General features: G+C 42.1%; 5 protein-coding genes across 8 annotated transcripts; 4 read left to right on the top strand and 1 right to left on the bottom strand.

Moving 5' to 3' along the window:
- Nucleotides 1-16: 16 nt before the first annotated feature.
- On the top strand, nucleotides 17-3622 carry oprk1 (opioid receptor, kappa 1). 2 transcript variants are annotated; one of them, XM_028976245.1, is made up of 4 exons: nucleotides 17-132; nucleotides 304-540; nucleotides 1463-1815; nucleotides 1928-3622. In XM_028976245.1, the coding sequence occupies exons 2-4, from the start codon at nucleotides 305-307 to the stop codon at nucleotides 2473-2475; spliced, it is 1137 nt and encodes a 378-aa protein (XP_028832078.1). In that variant the 5' UTR covers nucleotides 17-132; nucleotide 304; the 3' UTR covers nucleotides 2476-3622. The 2 variants fall into 2 exon arrangements, with proteins under 2 accessions (XP_028832078.1, XP_028832079.1); XM_028976246.1 differs by lacking the exons at nucleotides 17-132; nucleotides 304-540 and adding an exon at nucleotides 803-1030.
- Nucleotides 3623-5338: 1716 nt separating this feature from the next.
- chmp5a (charged multivesicular body protein 5a) lies at nucleotides 5339-7694 on the top strand. Its single transcript, XM_028977036.1, has 8 exons — nucleotides 5339-5495; nucleotides 5639-5743; nucleotides 5829-5875; nucleotides 5949-6042; nucleotides 6147-6218; nucleotides 6375-6483; nucleotides 6554-6669; nucleotides 6764-7694. The coding sequence occupies exons 1-8, from the start codon at nucleotides 5427-5429 to the stop codon at nucleotides 6812-6814; spliced, it is 663 nt and encodes a 220-aa protein (XP_028832869.1). The 5' UTR covers nucleotides 5339-5426; the 3' UTR covers nucleotides 6815-7694.
- A 464-nt stretch (nucleotides 7695-8158) lies between these two features.
- Nucleotides 8159-11917, top strand: bag1 (BCL2 associated athanogene 1). Its single transcript, XM_028977754.1, has 7 exons — nucleotides 8159-8301; nucleotides 8446-8571; nucleotides 9473-9555; nucleotides 9639-9752; nucleotides 9823-9930; nucleotides 11127-11189; nucleotides 11311-11917. Exons 1-7 carry the CDS (start codon nucleotides 8265-8267, stop codon nucleotides 11398-11400), a joined length of 621 nt encoding a protein of 206 aa, XP_028833587.1. The 5' UTR covers nucleotides 8159-8264; the 3' UTR covers nucleotides 11401-11917.
- Nucleotides 11918-12655: 738 nt separating this feature from the next.
- On the bottom strand, nucleotides 12656-15289 carry myl12.2 (myosin, light chain 12, genome duplicate 2). Of its 2 annotated transcripts, XM_028976164.1 has the most exons (5): nucleotides 15271-15289; nucleotides 14717-14824; nucleotides 13973-14188; nucleotides 13438-13599; nucleotides 12656-13347 (listed from the first exon to the last, which is right to left on the bottom strand). In XM_028976164.1, exons 3-5 carry the CDS (start codon nucleotides 14154-14156, stop codon nucleotides 13175-13177), a joined length of 519 nt encoding a protein of 172 aa, XP_028831997.1. In that variant the 5' UTR covers nucleotides 14157-14188; nucleotides 14717-14824; nucleotides 15271-15289; the 3' UTR covers nucleotides 12656-13174. The 2 variants fall into 2 exon arrangements, with proteins under 2 accessions (XP_028831997.1, XP_028831998.1); XM_028976165.1 differs by lacking the exons at nucleotides 14717-14824; nucleotides 15271-15289 and adding an exon at nucleotides 14307-14446.
- An 858-nt stretch (nucleotides 15290-16147) lies between these two features.
- Nucleotides 16148-20875, top strand: msl2a (MSL complex subunit 2a). 2 transcript variants are annotated; one of them, XM_028976162.1, is made up of 3 exons: nucleotides 16148-16226; nucleotides 17172-17347; nucleotides 17676-20875. In XM_028976162.1, exons 2-3 carry the CDS (start codon nucleotides 17206-17208, stop codon nucleotides 19166-19168), a joined length of 1635 nt encoding a protein of 544 aa, XP_028831995.1. In that variant the 5' UTR covers nucleotides 16148-16226; nucleotides 17172-17205; the 3' UTR covers nucleotides 19169-20875. The 2 variants fall into 2 exon arrangements, with proteins under 2 accessions (XP_028831995.1, XP_028831996.1); XM_028976163.1 differs by having other exon boundaries at nucleotides 16171-16538.
- The last annotated feature ends 87 nt before the right edge of the window (nucleotides 20876-20962 follow it).

Below are 20962 nucleotides of genomic sequence, written 5' to 3' on the forward strand. Positions count from 1 at the left end.
GGGTGCGCCAGTGTGTGTGTGTGTGTGTGTGTGTGTGTTTAGGGTGGCTCCGCAGCTCTGATGTCACACCGGGCGGACTGAGAGCCGGCGGCGGAGCGCGTGAAGCCGTCTGCGGTGAAGAAGCAGCGAGAGGTGAGACGCGCCGGCGACTGGATAGAGTTTGATCGCATGAAATCCGAATTAGGCTTTTTCGTTGTATATGTATTGTTTTACCTCAGCTGATATGATACACCTATTTGCGTTGTAACAATAACAATAATAATACGAATGATTGTGATAATGATACAGTTTTTTTTTATTTAGAATGGGGGGTGATGTGGTGCAAATGTTTAAAGAGGACAAGTGCGTCTCGTCCCCCGCCGAGGACTGTCTCCCCAACTTCACCTGGCAGCCGGACATCTTCAACTCCAGCCACAACGGGTCCTGGGCGCACGAGCCCGAGCCCATGTCCCCCATCATCCCCATCATCACCGCGCTCTACTCCGTCGTGTTCGTGGTGGGACTGGTGGGGAACTGCCTGGTCATGTATGTCATCATCAGGTGAGAAAAAAGTCGCGTAAAACGGTAAAATCAGGACCTCTTCGCTCGAACAGTGGATTACCAATACATGATGCGCATAATGTATATATATGTGTGTGTGTGAGTGTTTTAGTTTGTTTTACTCTCTCTCTCTCTCTCTCTCTCTCTCTCTCTCTCTATATATATATATATATATATATATATATATATATATATATATATTACTAATCCTCACTGCATTAAAAAAAATCTGTAAGTCTACGCGGTGCTTGAAGACGATGTGGGATCTCTAGCGTCCTCGTGCGGATCTCTGGGACGTTTCTCTCTCTATAATAAAATAATGTGCTCCGCATTCATGGCGTCTGTCAGCTGAGCTTTCACACCGACTTGAGAAAGCCGGCATATACACCCATCAACTATTATGACCCAACATGATTCAGCAGATTCCCATTTTGCTTCTAAAGCAACCCATCTCAGTGGATTAAGGACACAGTGCAGGTCATTGAACTGGGTGGGTTAATATTTCCTTTTTATATTTTCTTCCTTCCTTTGTTTTTTCTCCCTTTGTGTTGTTGCTGTTAATGTTGTTAATATAATCAACTTTATCAGTAGCAGATCTTTTAGGTTGTATTTGGCATTGGTTAAAGTCACTCAAATCTTTACAATTTACCCGCTTTCACCCCCTTTTTCTGCATTGGTTACAAAACGCTCTGTTGCTGCTGTTGATCTCACCCATGTCCAGGTTCCAGAATAATGTCTGGATCTGACAACAGGAGCATTTTAGGATTTATGAAATTATATAAATATAAAATTTTTATAACCTAAGTTAAAATGTTGTAAAATATTAGCAGCATGCTGATATATGCTTTTACTGTGCAACGGTGAGAAATCACATAATCCCATTTTTATTTATAATTGAATTCTATAATGTGTCCTCTATTAGATACACAAAGATGAAGACAGCCACTAACATCTACATCTTCAACTTGGCTGTAGCAGACGCACTGGTCACCACTACCATGCCCTTCCAGAGCACTGACTACCTTCTCAATTCCTGGCCTTTTGGTGAAGTGGTCTGCAAGGTCTTTATTTCCATCGATTATTACAACATGTTCACTAGCATCTTCACCCTGACCATGATGAGTGTGGACCGCTATGTGGCAGTGTGCCATCCAGTCAAGGCCTTGGACTTCCGCACGCCCATGAAAGCCAAGATCATCAATATCCTCATCTGGGTCCTTTCCTCGGCCGCTGGCATCCCTGCCTTGGTTCTGGGAAGCACTCAGACAAACAATGGTGATGTAGTGATTCCTTTGGAATAAATAAATCTGTAATATCACATCTGCAATGCATGAAAATGTCGCTTACTCTGTTGGATCACTAATTATTCTGCCATCTTGTTGATCAGGCACCACAGAGTGCGCCCTACAGTTTCCAGACCCGTACATCTACTGGGACACACTGATGAAAATATGTGTCTTCATCTTCGCCTTTGTGGCACCCCTCATCATCATCACAGTGTGCTACACACTGATGGTTCTGCGCCTGAAGAGCGTGAGGCTTCTCTCTGGTTCACGGGAGAAGGACCGAAACCTTCGACGCATTACCCGTCTCGTGCTGGTGGTGGTGGCCGTGTTTGTGGTTTGCTGGACCCCCATCCACATCTTCATCCTTGTCAAGGCTCTTGCCCCTGGCGTGCCTGAGACCACCCCAGTCATGGCTGCCTACTTCTTCTGCGTGGCACTTGGCTATACCAACAGCAGCCTCAACCCCATCCTCTACGCCTTCCTGGATGAGAACTTCAAACGCTGCTTCCGGGACTTCTGCTGCCCAGGCATGGGTCGTTCGGTTGGAGACGGCGCGATGGGTGTGAGCCGGGTGAGGAGCACCATACGGGAGCATGCCTGCTCAGGGGAGGGCCACGGTGAGGGTCGACCCCATGGCCGCCCTGTATGACTAGCCGTGGAGCTGTCCTACGTCCATTCTCACTGTGGCAGAGAGGACTCCAATGACCTGGGCCTGACACAGATTACCACAGCCATCTGATGAACACAATGAGGCTCTGAGAAAAGAAGAATACAGTGAAGAATGATGAAGATAAAGAGGTCAGGTCAGAAAGGATCAATGGAGAGTGAATTCATTAAAAGAAAAGGATAGCCTGAAGGTTGAAGATATTCCACAGTGACAGTAATGTTTGGTCTGCTTGACCTCTACACTACATCTCATTTCATAGTCCCCAACATGTTTTTTACTTTGAATGTCAAAGAGCCAACGACCAAAGACTTGTCAACTTTGTATGACACTTAAATGCCTCTAGGGCGCAGTGGACTGAGATCGGAAACATTTTCAGTTGCTTGCGCTTCAGTGATGTGTTCTGTGTGTTGATGCGTAGTGATTCTTTAATCAGTATTTAAATTCATCTGTTGTTTCGTTTTGGCAGCTTGAGGGATATTAGTCCTCAGACCTGTAGAGTGAGACGACAAGGTATTGAAACAAAAATACGATTCAGTATTATAAAAGTGTTTTTCCCTGAGAGCATTTACTTAATTCATTCAGCATTTTCAAATTCATCCATTGATGGTAGACATAGGATAGAAGGTTCTGTTGATCCACAGATATACTCTACTGTGCCAGTTGTGTTTAAGAGGTCAGTGTTTGTGCTACTGTGTTCTTATAAGGTTCTTGGGAATTTGCAAACAGTGACATTCAACACATTACAATACAAAGTGTAGCTAAATATGTATATAAATTGGACAGAGGGCTATTAAAATTTGGAATAATGGACATCTGACAGGTGTCTTTTTTAATTAACTTAAAAAGTAGATTGAATACTTGCAGCTTTAATCTATCTACCTATCTATCTATTTATCGATATATGTAGTATATAAGTATATGTGAATATTTTGTATAACATGTGTAAAACATAAACCTTTTACCAAAGTGTACAGATCATGTGACCCCTTCAGTGGATCGTGTTGTGAATGTTTAACATCTGATCTTTGAATATATGAATTCTGTGCCTTGGTCAATTCACAGTAAAATTATTTCAACAAGGAATGGAAAATGTTAGCTCCATATAGTATGGTATTTAATTTCTCAAAATATGTACACGCTTTTCATTATTTGGAAAGTATTCTGCATGCTTCTGCATGATTCTACTAGTGTTTATATTTGTTAAATATAAAGTTGCTTTTTGGAGACTTCGAATGTAAGTGTATTGTATGAAATTGTTGCAATTTTATTGGATATATTCTAAGTCTAATATAACACAGTATACTTACTGTGCCATTCTTGTACAGTATAAATAAAATGGATGTTAACCTGTGTAATGGGTTAATGAATGTTGTGGTTTATTTTATATTTCACCTGTAAATTTGTGTGCTTAAAGTATCAATAAATATCATTATAAATATGTCTACAAAAAATGTTTCAAAAAAAGCTGAATGGAATAAGTGGAGAATTTTTGCATAATAGGCTATTAAAGAAATTAAAAAGTTCCAGTCTTCTTTTATTTGTAATGGTAATGATATTCTGGCCTTTCATTATTGAAAAAAATCCTGGAATTTCACATCATGTATATTAACATCTGTAATGTATTGATGTTTCTGTGGTTTCCAGTAGTGAAGTTACCATGGTAATTCAATTCATGGCTGAAGCTCCAACCCAAGGCTGGCTGATATTGTCAAATGGCCCTGAAACCTGCCTGAAACCGTCCTATTTCATCCGCCTTTTCCTAATGGGAGATTCTTGTCATTCTTGATTCTTGTGGTGTTAAACGCCTTTCACCGTTCGTGTGGAACGTTGCTGCCATGTGATCAGAACAAATATGTGAACTCCAGAGTAACACCACAACTTAACATGATTTGTCAGTTTTCAGTGTATGAAAACTGCGGTTTGAGTGTAGCAGTCAAAATATGTAGTTTATTCCTTTCTTCTGACAGCATCTCATTACAAACGGTGAACACATTAAACTATCTTAAAATACTATAGAAGTGAAAGGGATTGGATGGTAAATCCAGGGTCTGAATCCAGCTTCTGGTTTTGTGTTTTCTTCAGATCTCCAGATGTACCGATGAGTGAGTGAGGGAGTAGAACTGAATGACACACGTAGCGTCACCATTATGTTGAATTAGTATTCAAGTGTTCTAAAAAATGTAGAAACCAAAACCACTAAAAAACTTTGATATATTTTGTTTCCCAGGAAGAAACTAATTTGTTAAGAGGAATAATAACAGTTCAATCGTTAATTTATTTGTAGCAGGGTATTTTCAGCAGTGACTCAAAGGAGGACAGAATGGCTGGGGAGACCAGAAGGCACATTACTTAAACAGAGAGAATGTTCATTGGGCGTCATCTCCAATCATTAATAATTGTTTCTTTCTCTTTATTTGTAGGAACAGCTTGAATCTGGAGCAGTTGAATTATTTTATAATGTTTTGAATCTAAAGCGTTATGGAAGATGGTGTTAAGATATCATGAGATTTTATAAAAATGCCATTTCCACCTCAGTCAAGTTCTCTCACTGTTACACATAGATGTCACATAAACATTACTAAATCACCACAAAGAAATCCCCACTGCCAAAGTCAGGCTTTGTATCCAGATAGAATATGGAAGTAAGCCACTTCTGTCAACAATGGATTTAATATAATTTCATTTTATATTTATTTCCTCAATCACATTGTCATCAAATGCCTCCTGTGCTGCACATGGACCTTTCCAGGTACGTCACAGCGCGACCAACGCTGCGAGCCAATCACCGACGCGACTCCGCCCTCAACACAGACCTCCGCCAATCAGAGCGGACCGTGACGTCAGACAGTGGTTCCGACAGCTTAAGCCTTGCTCTTGTTTCTGGATATCTCTGTACATTAAGGATTTTCTTTGTGTGAATATCGGAATAAAGTATGAATCGGATTTTTGGACGGGGTAAAAACAATGCACCTGCTCCGAACCTGGCGGAGTGCATTGGAAATGTAAGATTCCACAGATGCGACTGTATATGCAACGCTCTAAAAAAAATACAAAAGCAAGCAACTCCAGTTGTGTACACGAAATAAATAGTCATATATATGTGTATATATTTCTGATGGTTGCTTTAATCTCGTCATTTTCGCAGGTAGATGCAAGGTCCGAATCAATTGATAAGAAGATATCCCGGCTTGACGCAGAGCTGGTTAAGTACAAGGACCAAATGAAGAAGATGCGCGATGGACCGTCAAAGGTTACGCGACAATACGTGAAAGCCTGCTGTGTCGCATGGTGCTTGTCTCCCTGATCCTCACGCTGCTCTTGATTCGTGTGTGCAGAACATGGTGAAGCAGAAGGCCCTGAGAGTTTTGAAACAGAAGAGAATGTAAGTCTCTCCGTGTGTCCCTGCATTCAGGAGCGTAGGTTAAATACCGAACATCTGGTGCTTTCCTCGCCAGGTATGAAGGCCAAAGAGATCAGCTGGCGCAACAGTCTTTTAACATGGAGCAGGCCAACTACACCATTCAGTCATTAAGGGACACGAAAACAACGGTACTGTTTCCTTTTACACGGTAAACATTTGAACTAGGAGTACATGTCACCGTTTCACTACTTTCTATAGTGCCTGTAGTGACCAAGAATGTTCAATGTTGTAGGTGGAGGCTATGAAGATTGGAGCGAAAGAAATGAAAAAGGCCTATAAACAAGTGAAAATTGATCAGATTGAGGTATGTCTTTTTGATTTGTATATATATTCATATTCTTTCGCATAAACACACACACACACATCCCATAATAACCTTTTGTGATCAGTGGGCAGCAAGGTGGAATTGTAATTTTGGTCCAGATTTTATGCTGCCACTTTCCTCATTGTGTTGCATCAGGACTTGCAGGACCAACTGGAGGATATGATGGAAGATGCCAACGAGGTGCAGGAGTCCCTCAGCCGGAGCTATGGAATGCCTGAGATTGATGAAGATGATCTAGAAGCAGGTGTGTGTATTATAAAGTCTGTCTGTGATAAGTGTGCATGGACCGTGAGAGCTTGTGTTTTCACTCTCAGAGTTGGATGCACTTGGAGATGAGTTGCTACTAGATGATGACAGCTCATATCTTGATGAAGCTTCTTCAGCACCATCTATTCCTGAGGGAATGCCATCTGATGCCAAGACCAATAAGGTTATTGTCTTAATGCCTATGTTAGCCATGTCCAGTTGGACCTATTTGTCTTTAATTATGCTTTGACATTCTTATTGTTTCTCTTTCTGTCTAGGATGGAGTGCTGGTTGATGAGTTTGGATTGCCTCAGATACCTGCTACATAAATGAGGAAATTCTGTAATGACTGGACTAAGCCCTGCAGGATTTTTCGGGGTATTTTGTGGCCTATAAAATGAATTCAGCAGTTTGAAAAAAAATGCAGTGTTTTAAGTGTTTGTTACCATCAAATTGCAGGAGATGAAAATAGCAGGATCCGCATGTGCAGTAGCTGTAATATTTTCAGGAGAGCAGCTCGAATTGTGCTGCTGTTGATTATGACTGGTGAAAATCAAAAGAGACAAAAAAAATCATTGAATTTGCAGAAAGGCTGCAGTTATTAGACAAAATTGCACTGTTGTGTGAAATGTATGGGGGCTGGTTGATTTGGCATTAATTTCTATGATTGTGAAATCCTGGATGGACAGAAAAAAAATAATATTTAAAAAAAATCTAAATCTATACAAACAGTGAAAAAACTATTTGACCTTTAGAAGTGTGTATCTTTCTCTCTCAGCTCAACTGGGCTAAGTGTTGCTTGTAAGACTATAATGACTGGAAAGTACGAAAACTAATAATTCTGACAGTGACTGAAAAGTAAGATTTTTTTTTTATTTGTTAACTTAGTTGTTATTGTTTTAAAAATATTGATGCATGTGTATTGATGATTGCTTAATTATTTTTGGGATTTCTATGGTGCAAAATTAAATTTTACCTGTAAATTAACATCTTGACCAAATAATTCTGAACTATTGTAAATTTATTTTTTTGCAATGTTTTGTTCCATTTTCCCTGTTGTCGTGTCTATTTGAAAATCCCCATGTTAAAACTGACATCTTAATTTTCTCTAATAATTATTTACATTTTTCTCAGCTCTGAATTTTTGGATTTCCATTGCACATCAGTGATTCATGTATATGCATCAAATAAACAGATTTCAGGATAGTATAACAAGAGCTATTTTGATTTTATTATGCAAAATTGAATAAAACCAGTGATCTGTAGTAATCCCATTATTTAAAGCAGGCCTTATGGCTATAAATGATAAACCCAATAGTCACAAAGATTCAGGGAGTAATTTAAGCATAATTACTCTTTGTAATTTTTTTTTACGTGAGGTAAGCATCTCCCAGGATAAAAATGTTTGACATGTAAAAGAAAATATTTAACGTGGCTGAGCATGTTAAACACGGTGCCTGCGGCGACGAAGTTTACGTTATATTAACAGCGCCACCGTCTGGTGGTTATGTCTTCCAACGCTTTTACCACATGTGTGTGCATTGTCTAAAGCCGAAATCACGAGGACATTAAATACTTTTGCACATGTAAACAGATAATTGCCATTCCAATACAAAACGTAGAGTTTTTATGCTACTTGGCCAGCCGAGAATGAACTGGCGAGTCCTCGTGTGAACGGCGGATTCTCCTTCGGTTTCTGCGCATGCGCCCAAGTGACCCCGTTTCCTGTATCACCAGGAACCACAACAGTGGCGTGAAATCGTGCCGAAAGCGGAGGCGATGGCGGATAATACGGTAACGGTGACAGTTGCCTGTGGTGAGTCGCGTTCGGATGATGATGAGGATGATGATGATGATGATGATTGTCGCGCCTTGTCGCTGGCGCCAGAGGAGCGGCCTTTGCGCCGTTGGTTGCGTGCTGCATTATTACAGATACAGAAGCGTGTGCTTTTCTTGCCAGGGCCCGCCAAGCATAACATTACGCTGACGGCGCAGGATGGGAACGAGATTCTGTTGAAGGACCTGTCCGAGGCGCTGGCAGAACTGACGGGAGTTCCCGCACCCTCGCAGAAACTTATTTTTAAAGGTAAATGCCTATTGCCCACGCTGAGCCTGAGACTACTAACTTCTTAGCACATTTAAAAGTGCTGCCTGGCAGAATTGAAAGGCTCGTTGAACTGGCAGCACTGGTGTCACGTGATTTGCATTAGGAGGCGTTAGCCTTCACTGGTCTCACGATTCAATTCGATTATGATTTTCGATACTTTGAATTTGTCATGGGGCAGTGGTGGCCTAGCGGTTAAGGAAGCGGCCCCGTAATCAGAAGGTTGCCGGTTCGAATCCCGAGCCGCAAAGGTGCCACTGAGCAAAGCACCGTCCCCACACACTGCTCCCCGGGCGCTTGTCATGGCTGCCCACTGCTCACTCAGGGTGATGGGTTAAATGCAGAGGACAAATTTCACTGTGTGCATCGTGTGCTGTGTATCACGTGTGACAATCACTTCACACATTATACGTTTATATACCATACGTTTTCTACGTTGTCACATGATGACACTGTTCAATCCACGCTCACCTTGTAACAGTCGTATATGCTGGTAGTACTCTGCCCTGAGTACTCTGCAGTTAGTCATCTGCCCTGGTCCTGATGCAGAAGGCGTGATGGAAACTCCAGCAGCGGTATGAGACTCTCTTTCCGGCGGGCCTCCTTTCTCTGCATGCTTCACAGAGTTTCCTCCACTACACACCGAGACTGAACACAGACCATTTTTCTGCTAGTTGGAGAAAACCTAAAGCTGCATTCAGACTGAACAGGACACGGGTCGCTGTGATGTAATCATTTATGCTCTGCACTGCATCGCAATGCATTGATTATGCAATTAATTTCAACACCCCTACTCCGAGCAAGGACCTACACCGCTCTGTCCTGTTCCAAAATGTCCCCTGATCATGCCACCATTTGTAATTACTTTCTTTTTGCATCGTAGGCAAATCTTTGAAGGAAATGGATCAGAGTCTGTCAAGCTTCGGGATTAAACAAGGCTGTAAACTCATGATGATTGGCAAACGGGTAATGTTGTCCGTAGAGCAGCTTGCGTACCGTTCGTCGTGTCTGTGGCGCTCGGTCGGACTAACCAGAGGTTCTGCCAACAGAACAGTCCAGAGGAGGAAGCAGAGCTGAAGAAACTGAAGGAAATAGAGAAGTCCGTGGAGCAGACGGCCAAGAAACTGGAGAAGGTGGACGGAGAGCTCACGGGGCTAAAGAATGTAAGTGTTGTGCGTTGACCGGGCACGCTGGAGCCGTGGGACCACGTTTTCTCAGGTGCTGTGTTTACAGGGCTTTCTCGCTAAGGACCTACAGGCTGAAGCGCTCAACAAGCTGGACTACAGAGTTAAAGTTGCTGCTGAGCAGTTCATGAAGATATTAGAGCAGATGGATTCTATGGTACTGTTATTTTAATTTACCCATATTAGTTATGGTGTTTATAATAATTCAATCAGAAAAGCTGGTTGTTTGGGTTTTTTTTGTATGGTATTTTTGTAGAAAGGACATTTAGGATGATCATTCAGAGGGAGCTGCTCAGGATTAAAGTGTTTATTTCTCCATGTAACCCATCACCCCTTGTGAGCAGTGGGCAGCCAAGAAAGGTGCATGAGGAGCAGTGTGTGGGGTCGGTGCCTTGCTTAAGGGGACCCCAGTGGCACGAGTCCGCTCTCGTCCGATGCTCCCATTAAGGGTCATCACAGTTATACGCTGCATGCCCATCCTGACTCAACCATTTAGCTGGACACAGTAAATACGCTCTGATGTGCATCCCCAGTGGCAATGTTTTTAGCCGCTAGGCCACCGCCAATCCCACCAAAATGTTCAGGCTGATACATGTGTATAAAATGTACATTTATGGCATTTACATTGTCGTCCTTATCCAAAGTGAATACAACATGCTTTCATGTTACAGTCAATGAAGTAATCAGTTCTGGTTCACTAGGATCCCAACTATGTATACCGATAATTTTATTCGCTCGGTTTGAGTTCAAGTCAAACTATAAGAAAATGATAAGTTAGTCTAAGGCCCCGTCTACACTGAAATGTTTTTTTCTGAAACAGTCAGATTTCTGTCTGATCTGGCCTTGTGTCCAGACAACACAGTGCATTTGAGAGAATTTTTTTTTTCCTTTTGAGAGAAATAACGAACCTCACAATGACCGCAAAGCATGCCACATTCGTCTTTACTTGATATAGCTGAGCTGGGTCAAGTTGAGTCAGTGTTGATGGGAACTGGTTTCATGTTGTGGTTTCATGATCACCTGCTTGCGGGACTCCCAGGGCGTCCCTGCGGCGAGTTATGTGATGCAAATACGAAAAAAAAAGCCGCTCTGCGTTAAAAGAGAAAAAAATAGGAATTCACTCTGGATCCCATTTTAGAAAATATTTGTTCTGGGGCCCCTGAAATACCGTCTCCGACGCAAGGCCAGACCGGGCAGAGAAAATCTGAGAGTTGTCCAGGTAGATAGCAAGATCCTGATGTGGTAAAGAATATTCTAGAATGTGTATTATTTTGGTTTTGGTGTGATTTGATGTGTAATTGGTGTATAATGTGACTTTATAATGTAGTGTAATTTTTTTCTATATTTTTGCAGAGTTTACCTGAAAACTTCAATGATTGTAGGATGAAGAAGAAGGGATTGGTAAAAATGGTTCAGGTGAGTCTTCCTGTGTATAAAATGTAGTATATGTAGTTTTACATTCTTGGATTCTAGTTTTCTAACTTATTGAATTCAGATTCACTAATTGTTTAAAAACTCATTTTTTTCCCCTTCACAGGGATTTCTGGCTCAATGTGATAAGATTGAAGCTAGCATATCAGATCACTTGGCCAAAATTCAGTCGAAAAACCTAGCTCTTGCTGAATAGTTTGAGAATCACGCATACTACCAACCAGCCCTACACCTGCCTCTGTAATATATTGCTCTGTGAGCAAGCAAGAGAAAACGTTCTGCAGTGAGCTTCAGTTCTGAAGCAGGTTTTAGAGTACCTCAAGGACTGAGTCCAAACATTTTACTGAGCAACACTGTAAATCATGTTAATTTCATTTCACCCCGACAAGCCCAGCCCAAAACAATAGATTATCAAAGTATTCCCTGTTTTAAATTTAGTTGACATAAGAGCTGCATCTAGAAAACAGCTCCTTATTCAGGATGAACAGCTTCAGTGTTCTGGTCAAACATTGTCCATTTAAATGATTATTATGAAGTTATGTTGTATAATGTCCAATTTACAAGTAGCCTTGGAACATCCAGATCGTTACATGTATTTATCAAGATTATGTGAAGAATTGAACTGTTATACAGTTTGTCTTTAATTTTCCCTGAAGCGTGTTGGTTTTATGTTCTTGTATGGTGGTTAATAAATGAACAGTGTGTTGGCAGCATCTGTGCATTTTTGTTAAGAAACTCATTTGAATCACTTAGCAAAATAAACTTTAAAGCGAATAATGAAACCATTTACTTCAACCTTCCCAAATTCTCCCACACCACCCCTCTGCTACGTTCCCTCCACTGGCTCCCAGTAGCTGCACGCATCAGGTTCAAAATACTGATGCTGGCCTACAAAGCCAAACATGGAGTAGCACCATCCTACCTCACAGCCCTTATTACACCTCGCACTGCACCTCGTTTACTCCGAGCCTCCAGTACTGCTCGCCTGGTCCCTCCATCTCTGAAGGTAAAAGGAAAACATTCATCTAGACTCTTCTCCGTCTTGGCCCCTCGGTGGTGGAATGAACTTCCCCTCGAGGTCAGAACAGCTCAGTCACTGAGCACCTTCAAACGACAGCTCAAGACCTTCCTCTTTAAAGAATATTTAGATTAAATTGTAATTTTCTTGTTGTCAAACTTTGTGTACAGAATCTACAACAGAGTGAATAAAATAGATGTATTCATAGTTGGGGTCCTAGTGAACCGGAATTGATCTCTTCATCGATGGTAACTTGAAAGCACGTTGTAAGTCGCTCTGGATAAGGGCGTCTGCCAAATGCCGTAAATGTAATGTAAATGTAATGGAAATTAGTAACAAACCACTTCACAAGATGAAGCAACATTTTAGAACAGTGACTGGTGACTTAAAAAAAAAATAATAATAAAAATTCATATCACTTGAGCAGTAGTCCATTTGAAAATGGGATCAGGATTAAATTTCTTTATTCAAATGTAAATTATTATATTTTTTTAATTCTATAATTACAAAATGTAAAATCCAGCTAAACCAGGGCACATTTGCTAAGAAATTCAGGACAAGTTTTATTTTGTTTGAAAATTATTGCATGAGTAAAAATGATCAAATTAAAAGGATTATTGTATTTTTCCAATTACATTCCCTTTAAAGCAGAACATATCAATATAAAACAAGGAAAATAGATTCAATAAAAATGCCCCCAAACTACCATTAGAACCTCCTTGCAGTGTGTCACCAGTGTTGTGGAACGGTTTCTTTAAAGTAACACCTGGACCAACTGGCCTGACCTATTCAGGCCCTAATGCTTATGTGCAAATATGCTGTAACGGAAGTAGGAATATGTGCAGAAGCATGGCTAACAGCCTTTTCCAGGCAAGTGAAATGTACTAAGGCGTGAACATGTAACAGGAACAGTGTTTGCATGTAAAGAACGCTCAGTGATGGGCGGAGAGCTTCAATCGTCCTTATCCTTAGCACCATGCTTTAAAATGCGTGTGAACTCCACATAATTGAAGTTTCCCTTCTTGTCGATGGGTGCCTCCCTGAACAGTTCGTCTACCTCCTCATCCGTGAATCGGTCACCCATGGTTGTGAGCAGCTCTCGAAGATAATCCTCTTGGATGGAACCTACAGGGAAATAAATGGGTAAATTGTCACCAAATCACCAATGGCTCACCAAACAAACTAATTAAAAAATAAATAATAAAAAAATTCCACCGGTCCCTTCTTCATCAAAGCATGCAAAGGCATTCCTAATGACGTCTTCAGGGTCTGTCCCATTCAGCTTCTCTCCAAACATGGTGAGGAACATGGTGAAGTTGATGGGACCAGGAGCCTCATTCATCATTGCCTCAAGGTATTCATCTGTAGGATTCTTTCCTTGATTAAAACAAAGAAAGAAAAAAAAGTCTTAGTCACGACTTTAATATCCAAAGTCCTCTGAGTCGGAGTACAAAAACACTGCTTAAAATTATATTGTTGACCCTTAATGCACTGGTGTATGCATGCAGAATCACATCCCCATTATGCATAATGTTCTAATGGTTTTATCTTCTTCACTGCTTTGAGTTTGCCATTTAAAGTAAACCACAAATAGTGCACTATTACACACTACGAGAGCCTGCCTGAAACATTAATTCAATACACTATATACACACACGGTGTATATTGCTCTATTGACTAAACCCCTCTTGAATAATCACAATTTAACACCACCAAAGGACATTACATCTGCTCTATGTGTGCAAAGTACCAAGTGATGCAAGCATGTCGTGCAGATCTTCCTTGTCTATGAATCCATCACGGTTCTGGTCGATCATGTTGAAGGCCTCCTTAAACTCTTGGATCTGGGACTGATCAAACATAGCGAAGACATTAGAGGTGGCGCGCTGGGGCCGCTTCTTGGTGGTCTTCCCCTTAGCCCTTTTGCTTGACATTTTGATCGAGTTTGGTAGTTTCTGAAGCAAACCTGTTTAGGGGGAAACGGACAAAAGAAGACCATTAGCAAATTCCCCGCCCAATGCATGATCACAATCATATAAAACCGATTTACAACACTAATACCACTGCATTGCATGTACACTCACGTAAACAAATCAGATAAAGATATGTACGGCAGAGTGTTGAGGTCACAGCTTAACAACAAACCGCTGCTCGGTGCGGCGTGTTGTACAAACTAGTCACCGGCTAACTGGCTAACTTAGCCAAGTTACGTGGGTGCGCAGTCAACGCTCAACAAGCAGGACACGTGGATCACTCTGCCAAGATATAAATACGAATAAAGCTAAAGAACGGATCTAAATAGAATCAGAAACCGGAGTTAATGCCCTTGTCACACGGCTAACGCTATTGCAGTGCAGCAAGTAGGAATAGCCATTCGATTATCAACGGGAGTCACGAACGGGTTCATTTGTGTAATAATGAATACGTAAACGAAGCTATTTGGGCCTTTATATCCTCTACCTGTGAGATATTAGAAATTCAAGGTGGACATTACCGTAAGAAGAGTATCTCGTCTGCTACTACTCAAAATGCTGGGAATTCACCCCTCTGACGCCGTCCATGGTATGTTCCTGAGAGCGCAGTTTTCTGGACCTGGAACAGTCTATCGTGATAGATATAGGGGTGACTAAGGGTCTGTTCACTCAAGGGCCACAAATGCACAGGCCAAATTTAAACGATGAAACAGCATTGCTCTTAAATAATTCTATTTAATCTAAATTGTGGTGAGAATTGGAATTACGGAGGGCATATACATTTATATTTACAGCATTTATCAGACGCCCTTATCCAGAGTGATGTACAATCAGTAGTTACAGGGACAGCCCCCCTGGAGACACTCAGGGTTAAATGTCTTGCTCAGGGTAGTAGGTGGGATTTGAACCTAGGTCTTCAGGTTCATTGGCCCACTAGGGAACCCACTTACCCGCTATTACTCAAAAGCGAGTGTCTTACCCACTAGTTTACAACTACCCTACCACCCTGAGGCATCTCAGCATTTTTGTAACTCCTGCTAACTTTTTTATCATGCTTAGCTTGTTACACACTTACGATCTGTCCCACTGTCTTTGAAGTTCCAGACCTGGTCTGATGCAGGAGATCGCCCCATGGCAAGACCCATTAGCAACTCAAAGTATTGTTTGCTATTTGGAGAAAAAATGTATCAATTCTGTAATTCTATAATGTAAGTGAAGGTGCATAAATGTAAGTCAGATGATTACGCACATTGTGGTTCTCCAAAAGTATGACTAAAAACGTGATTTAATACATTGTGTTAAACACCAGGGACAATTCCACACAATTAAAGCATACAATCGATCTCTCAAATATTTAGAAGGATTTATTTATTGCAAGCTTTCCTGTACAATGAAAGTCTTTACACAACTGTGATTTGTGCAAAAAACGTTAATACTGGATTGTTGAAGGCATTTGGTTTAATTTGATCAAAGAAACTGCACGAATATTTAGACTAAACTAGCGAGAATTAATCACAAAGCTTTGTCTGCATGAACAGAAAAACCAGTACACGTGGAAAGTTGCTCATCAATTGTGAGATTTCGCTCACGGTGCTTCTTTATGCTCATCTTTTCAAACACATTCTTTGCTCAACGAAGACAAGAACCATGACTCTCGGCTAACGTCGCCCCGAGTCACGTGATGTAAGCACACACTCTTATTGGCAAAAAAAACTGAGCCATAAGACCGCGGATGCAACAAAAATATCCTCCCGCTGACAACTGTGGGATACATAAATACCAATTAATATAAATGTACATCAAAGCAGAGGATTCCACTTATAAAGTTCTGTGAAATTAGCAATATAACCTATCAGTTCTCTGTCTGATAGGTTATTTCCGCCCCTAGTGGCCGGACCTGCAACGTGCACAGCGGGCGTTAAGAGTCGTCCGTCTCGCCTGTTACGCGACTACGTCAATAATCAGTAATGTCCATTCGGAAGCGGCAGCTGGCAGTAGTACCAATTACAAAAAATTGAAGCGTTTGTTAAAGTAAGACCACCGGGACGCCTGAAAACATGCACGTTCTCCGTCTGGCTGGAGTAGAAAGCCCCGACCGTTTCCGAAAGCAGCGCGGGACGCCGCCAATTTGCTAGCGCGCGTTGCGAACTTTTGAAGTAGCTAGCTCGGTGGCTAACGTCGGGAGCAGCGCTGTGGTTGAGCGGCGCGCCGGGTTCACGGAGGCGGGAAGCTGTTTAAAACAGGCCCGCGGTTTCGCGTCTGGCTGTGCGCGATGGCCTGCCCCGAGAACTAGTTTTCGCCGCTCGGCCTGCTGCCTGCACGCAACCCGAAGGAACCCCGTCGGTGAGCGGCCTGCTTTGTTTTGCTTTGCGACAACGCCGCTTGGTGTTACAGGAAACGCGCTTTTGCGTTATTTCCTACCGTCGAACGTGCCCGAGTTACAGGTTTTCCGCCGCGGTGCTCGTGAAATGCGGTGCGGGGTGGCCGGCGCAGTTCGCTGGACGTCACGGTTTCGTTTAAACCCGTATGCTAGGCGCTAGCGCGAAGGCTAACGAACAGCGCGAGGCTGAGCGCTCCCGTTTTATTTTACGTTTTAATGTTTTAATTCGCCGGTAACGCCGAAGGCGAAAGGCGGCGAATTACACACAACGGAACGCGAAAATGTCCACGTGTCTCTTGAAACGCGCAAAGCAACAGTCACGTCGACAATGTACCGGAAACGCGTTTTCTGTTGTAGTATTTAAGCGGCGAAGTGTGGACTGCTTCCCCAAACGTATGCGCACTTTGTATTCAATGCATATTATCCCAAACCATGAGTTTGTGGAAGGTGTGCACGCGTGGGCTTCACGCCTACTGTGCGCAACCTGCACGATCTAACAATGCTTTGGTGTATATACTGAAACCCGAACTGATTTTTCTTTCTTCCTTCCTTCCTTCCTTCATCTGACCCCTGTTGTGACCGGGTCCCGTTTTCAGTGCTGCTGCCGCCTGGCGAGAAGAAGCTGCTGCCATGAATCCGGCCAACGCCACCGCCCTGTACCTGTCGGCGTGCCGTTCGGCGATGCGATGCGACGGGCGGGACCCAGAGGCCACGCGGGAGCTTTGCGCGGTCCTGCCTTTCTTCAGGGACGCTCTGTCGTGTCTCGTTTGTGGTGAGAAGCCGCGTTCGCAGCTTCCACTGAAATGTTGACAGGACTGGATTACTAATGTGTTCAGATCATAATACACATTTACAGCCCCTGAATATCATATAAAATGACCAACTACAGTATTGACTGTACATTTTCTGGCTATATAATTTTCAGGTTGCACAGTCCTTCTAAAACTTTGTTTGATTAGAAAGCTAATGTTAAATGGACAACTGTGTCTTTTAAATTTCTCAGCACACATGGTCTCAGCATTTATTTTAAGAACCCAACATAATTTCTAATAGGCTTTTAAGCGGTGCCTTAATTTTTGCAAATTCCTATTCTCTTTCAGGGAATTTACTTCAAGATCCGATAGCACCCACAAATTCTACTTGTCAGCATTATGTTTGCAAAGGCTGTAAAGGGAAAAGGATGTCCATCAGACCATCTTGCAGCTGGTGCAAAGACTATGAACAGTTCGAAGAGAACAGGCAGTTGGCCATTCTGGTTGAATGTTATAGGAAGCTGTGTGAGTACATTTCAGATTCTCCTTTACTGGACCAGATCGCGAGTTGTGATGGTGGTTCCCCGGAAGTGATGTTTATGTTGGAAGAGGTGCTGGGATTCAAGGCGGAGGTAGAGGAGTCAGAGGTCGCTGACGGGCCACGTTTGACAATGATGCTTCCATCTAAATTTGAGGAAGACGACAACGATGAAGATAGTCCCCAGAAAAGTGACGTAAGACTGAAAGACAGTGAGGTGCCCTCATCTGGCAATGTGTATGACGGTATAGCGCCATCCAAAGTCACAGCTGACAAGAACATTGAAGCGCCTAGCTGTGAGCTGTCAGTGAAAACAGAGGTGTGTGATCTCATGATCTCTGGGGATCTCTGCATTGATTATGAGAGCGTGAATTCCAACGGTGAGACGGCCCTTTTCAGTGTTGAGGAGGTGCTTGAAAACCTGGAGTCCGGCACCTTCGTCAAGGATGCTTTTGATGCTGTGCAGCGCGACGCTGTCCATCTCGCCCCAATGCTGGCCGATGCTCAGCAGAGCGGCCTGTCGACTGGATCGGTCAGTCAACCACAGAAGCCACAGTTTGGCATTTCTTGCTCGGCAGCAACACCCCGAACAATGCGGCTGAACCGCAAGCGCTCTCATTCAGAGAGTGACAGTGAGAAGATCAAACCCTTGCCCATTGCCAGCTTCATGGATGAGCCTCCAGTTGCTTCTCCTGCCCCTCTTACTGAAACAGATGAGCCAAAGGGTCCTCAGCAGCCCTTTGCAAAGGTGCCCAATGGCGACGTGCTCAAAGTTAACAAGACACTGGTAGTCACCTCCAAGAATTTTCCAAAAATCGCACAGGTTGGGCACAAGAAGGTCTGTGGAAAGGCAAAATCACGTAAGCCCAAAGACAAAAAAGAGAGGCTCCTCTCTGGGAATGTGTCTCCTGTGTCTCCGGTCAAAATGGGTAAAAAGACAAAGGAGAAAAAAGGTTGCAAATGCGGCAGAGCCACGCAAAATCCAAGTGTTCTCACGTGCCGTGGCCAAAGGTGTCCATGTTACTCTACCCGTAAGGCCTGTCTGGATTGTATCTGTAGAGGCTGTCAAAATTCTTACATGCCCAATGGGGAAAAGAAGCTGGCAGCTTTTGCTGTGCCAGAGAAAGCCCTGGAACAGACTCGCCTGACCTTGGGCATCAATTATGCCAGTATTCTGAATGTTCCCACAAACTCTGGCATTGTCAGCCTTACTACAAATTCTTCCATAGCTTCTTTCCTTGGTGCCACCCCTCATAGCGATCACAACTTCTCCGAGACTCTTGGAATGCAGTTCAACTGCTGAGCCTTGCCATCCAGTTGACCATGGAAAAGACTCATAGGCAGCTCTGGTTGTCCAGTTCATTGTTGCAACAGTTTGCCAATTGTTAGGACTGCACAATTATGATGAGGTAGTTGTTGTCTTTGGATTTGATTATTGCAGTTTCAGCAGATATCAGAATAAACATTTTAAATGTAATGCTAAGAAATCCATTGACTTAATTAATCCTAAACTGGTCCTTATCATGACATTATTCTGTTCTAGTATTGTCTAACTTCACAGTAGAGACCACAGAAAATGTGCTGTGCTGCAGCAATTTTACCTTTTTTCTGATTCATGTTGTAATTTAATTGTGCAGCCCTAATGCCAACAAAATATTGTGTGATTTTTGTACTGGACTAAATACACCAAGATTAATGTAAAAAAAGTAACCTGCAAATCACCTGTCATCAAATGCATCATATTCTGTACATAAAACAACTGTGATCCCTTCTCAAGTGCATCATATATAGACACACCTTTTAATGATCCAGCAATATGTCATGTCAATATTGACATTGAAGTCCCATTAAGTATTTTATTCGTTAAAATATCTGATTTTTTTTTTTTTTTTTTTACTCCATGCAAAATTCTCATGATTATATTTTATATCTTTATATATTTTGATGTTTAATGATGGATCACAAATTACTTAAAATGAAATAGGACTGCCCCCTCTGCACTTCATGTCAGCATTAACTTAGCACTTAACAGCTCACTGGGCCTAATTGCATTTTAGATCCTTAGTCCTTGTCATGTAATTATCAGCATGTGTTCATGTGTCCTTTTTAGGAGGTCTTGCTGGTGCCACTGCCCCCCACCCCCTTTCCCCCCCTTTTCCCCCTGCAGTTTTGCATACATGTAGAGCAGTGTCATCTTAATGTTTCTCTATGTAAATGTTCTTAAATAACATGTTCACAAATACACTTAAAGTCTGCCCTTTAAAGGAACAATGCTAACTGTAGCAACAAAGTCTGAAATAAATTTATACAAAGATAAAAAAAATCGTGGACAATGCAGATCTGACTGCATTTTGAATGAACACTCAGCATGCTGCAATAAGGTGAATTTGTGTTTTGTGGCACTCTGTGATTTCCTGTGAATGTGTTCAGGTAGTGTAAAGCCATAGAAGGTTAATAACGGTGTAACATTTTTTTTGTGTGTGGGCTGTTGTGTTCCAAAAATTATTTAAGCAATTATTTTTGATAAACCAAGAATATGCTATGTTTCCATTTTGTTACTGTAAGCACCTTGTTTGCCCCACTAATACCTCAATATGGCTTACTTTTGTCTTGCATTTGTTCTGTGGTTGCTGTTATGCAGACCAAATACAGGTGAATTTTTTTGAAAGGAGGACAACAGATGCTCGCTCTGTTTACGATCACGATGTGCTGTTTCAGGATAGGCGTCATTTTATCACCCGATGTGGTGATAATAATGCTTGGTAACACTAACTTTAGGGCTCAGACCAAATATTTGAAATGGCCTTTACTTCATAACAAATGCAGAGGTGAATATGTACATGTTTGTTGACTTGCTGTCGAATGTATTTTTTTTATTTTTTATTTTTTTGAATCTTTATTGTTACTTGAACCTGGATTTTTGATTTTCTACACCCTGGCGGTTTGGTTTTATTTGCGTGTTTCCAGTTAGCACAAGTTAATTCACTGCCACATTTGAGAAACTGTAATGCAGCAACAAATAAACCATAGTTTTCTACTTATTTTCAAACAGTGTGTGCCTGTTGCCATCACATTCATAACACGGGGATATTTTACA

Source organism: Denticeps clupeoides, chromosome 4, assembly GCF_900700375.1.
Source record: "Denticeps clupeoides chromosome 4, fDenClu1.1, whole genome shotgun sequence".
Taxonomy (NCBI): domain Eukaryota; kingdom Metazoa; phylum Chordata; class Actinopteri; order Clupeiformes; family Denticipitidae; genus Denticeps; species Denticeps clupeoides.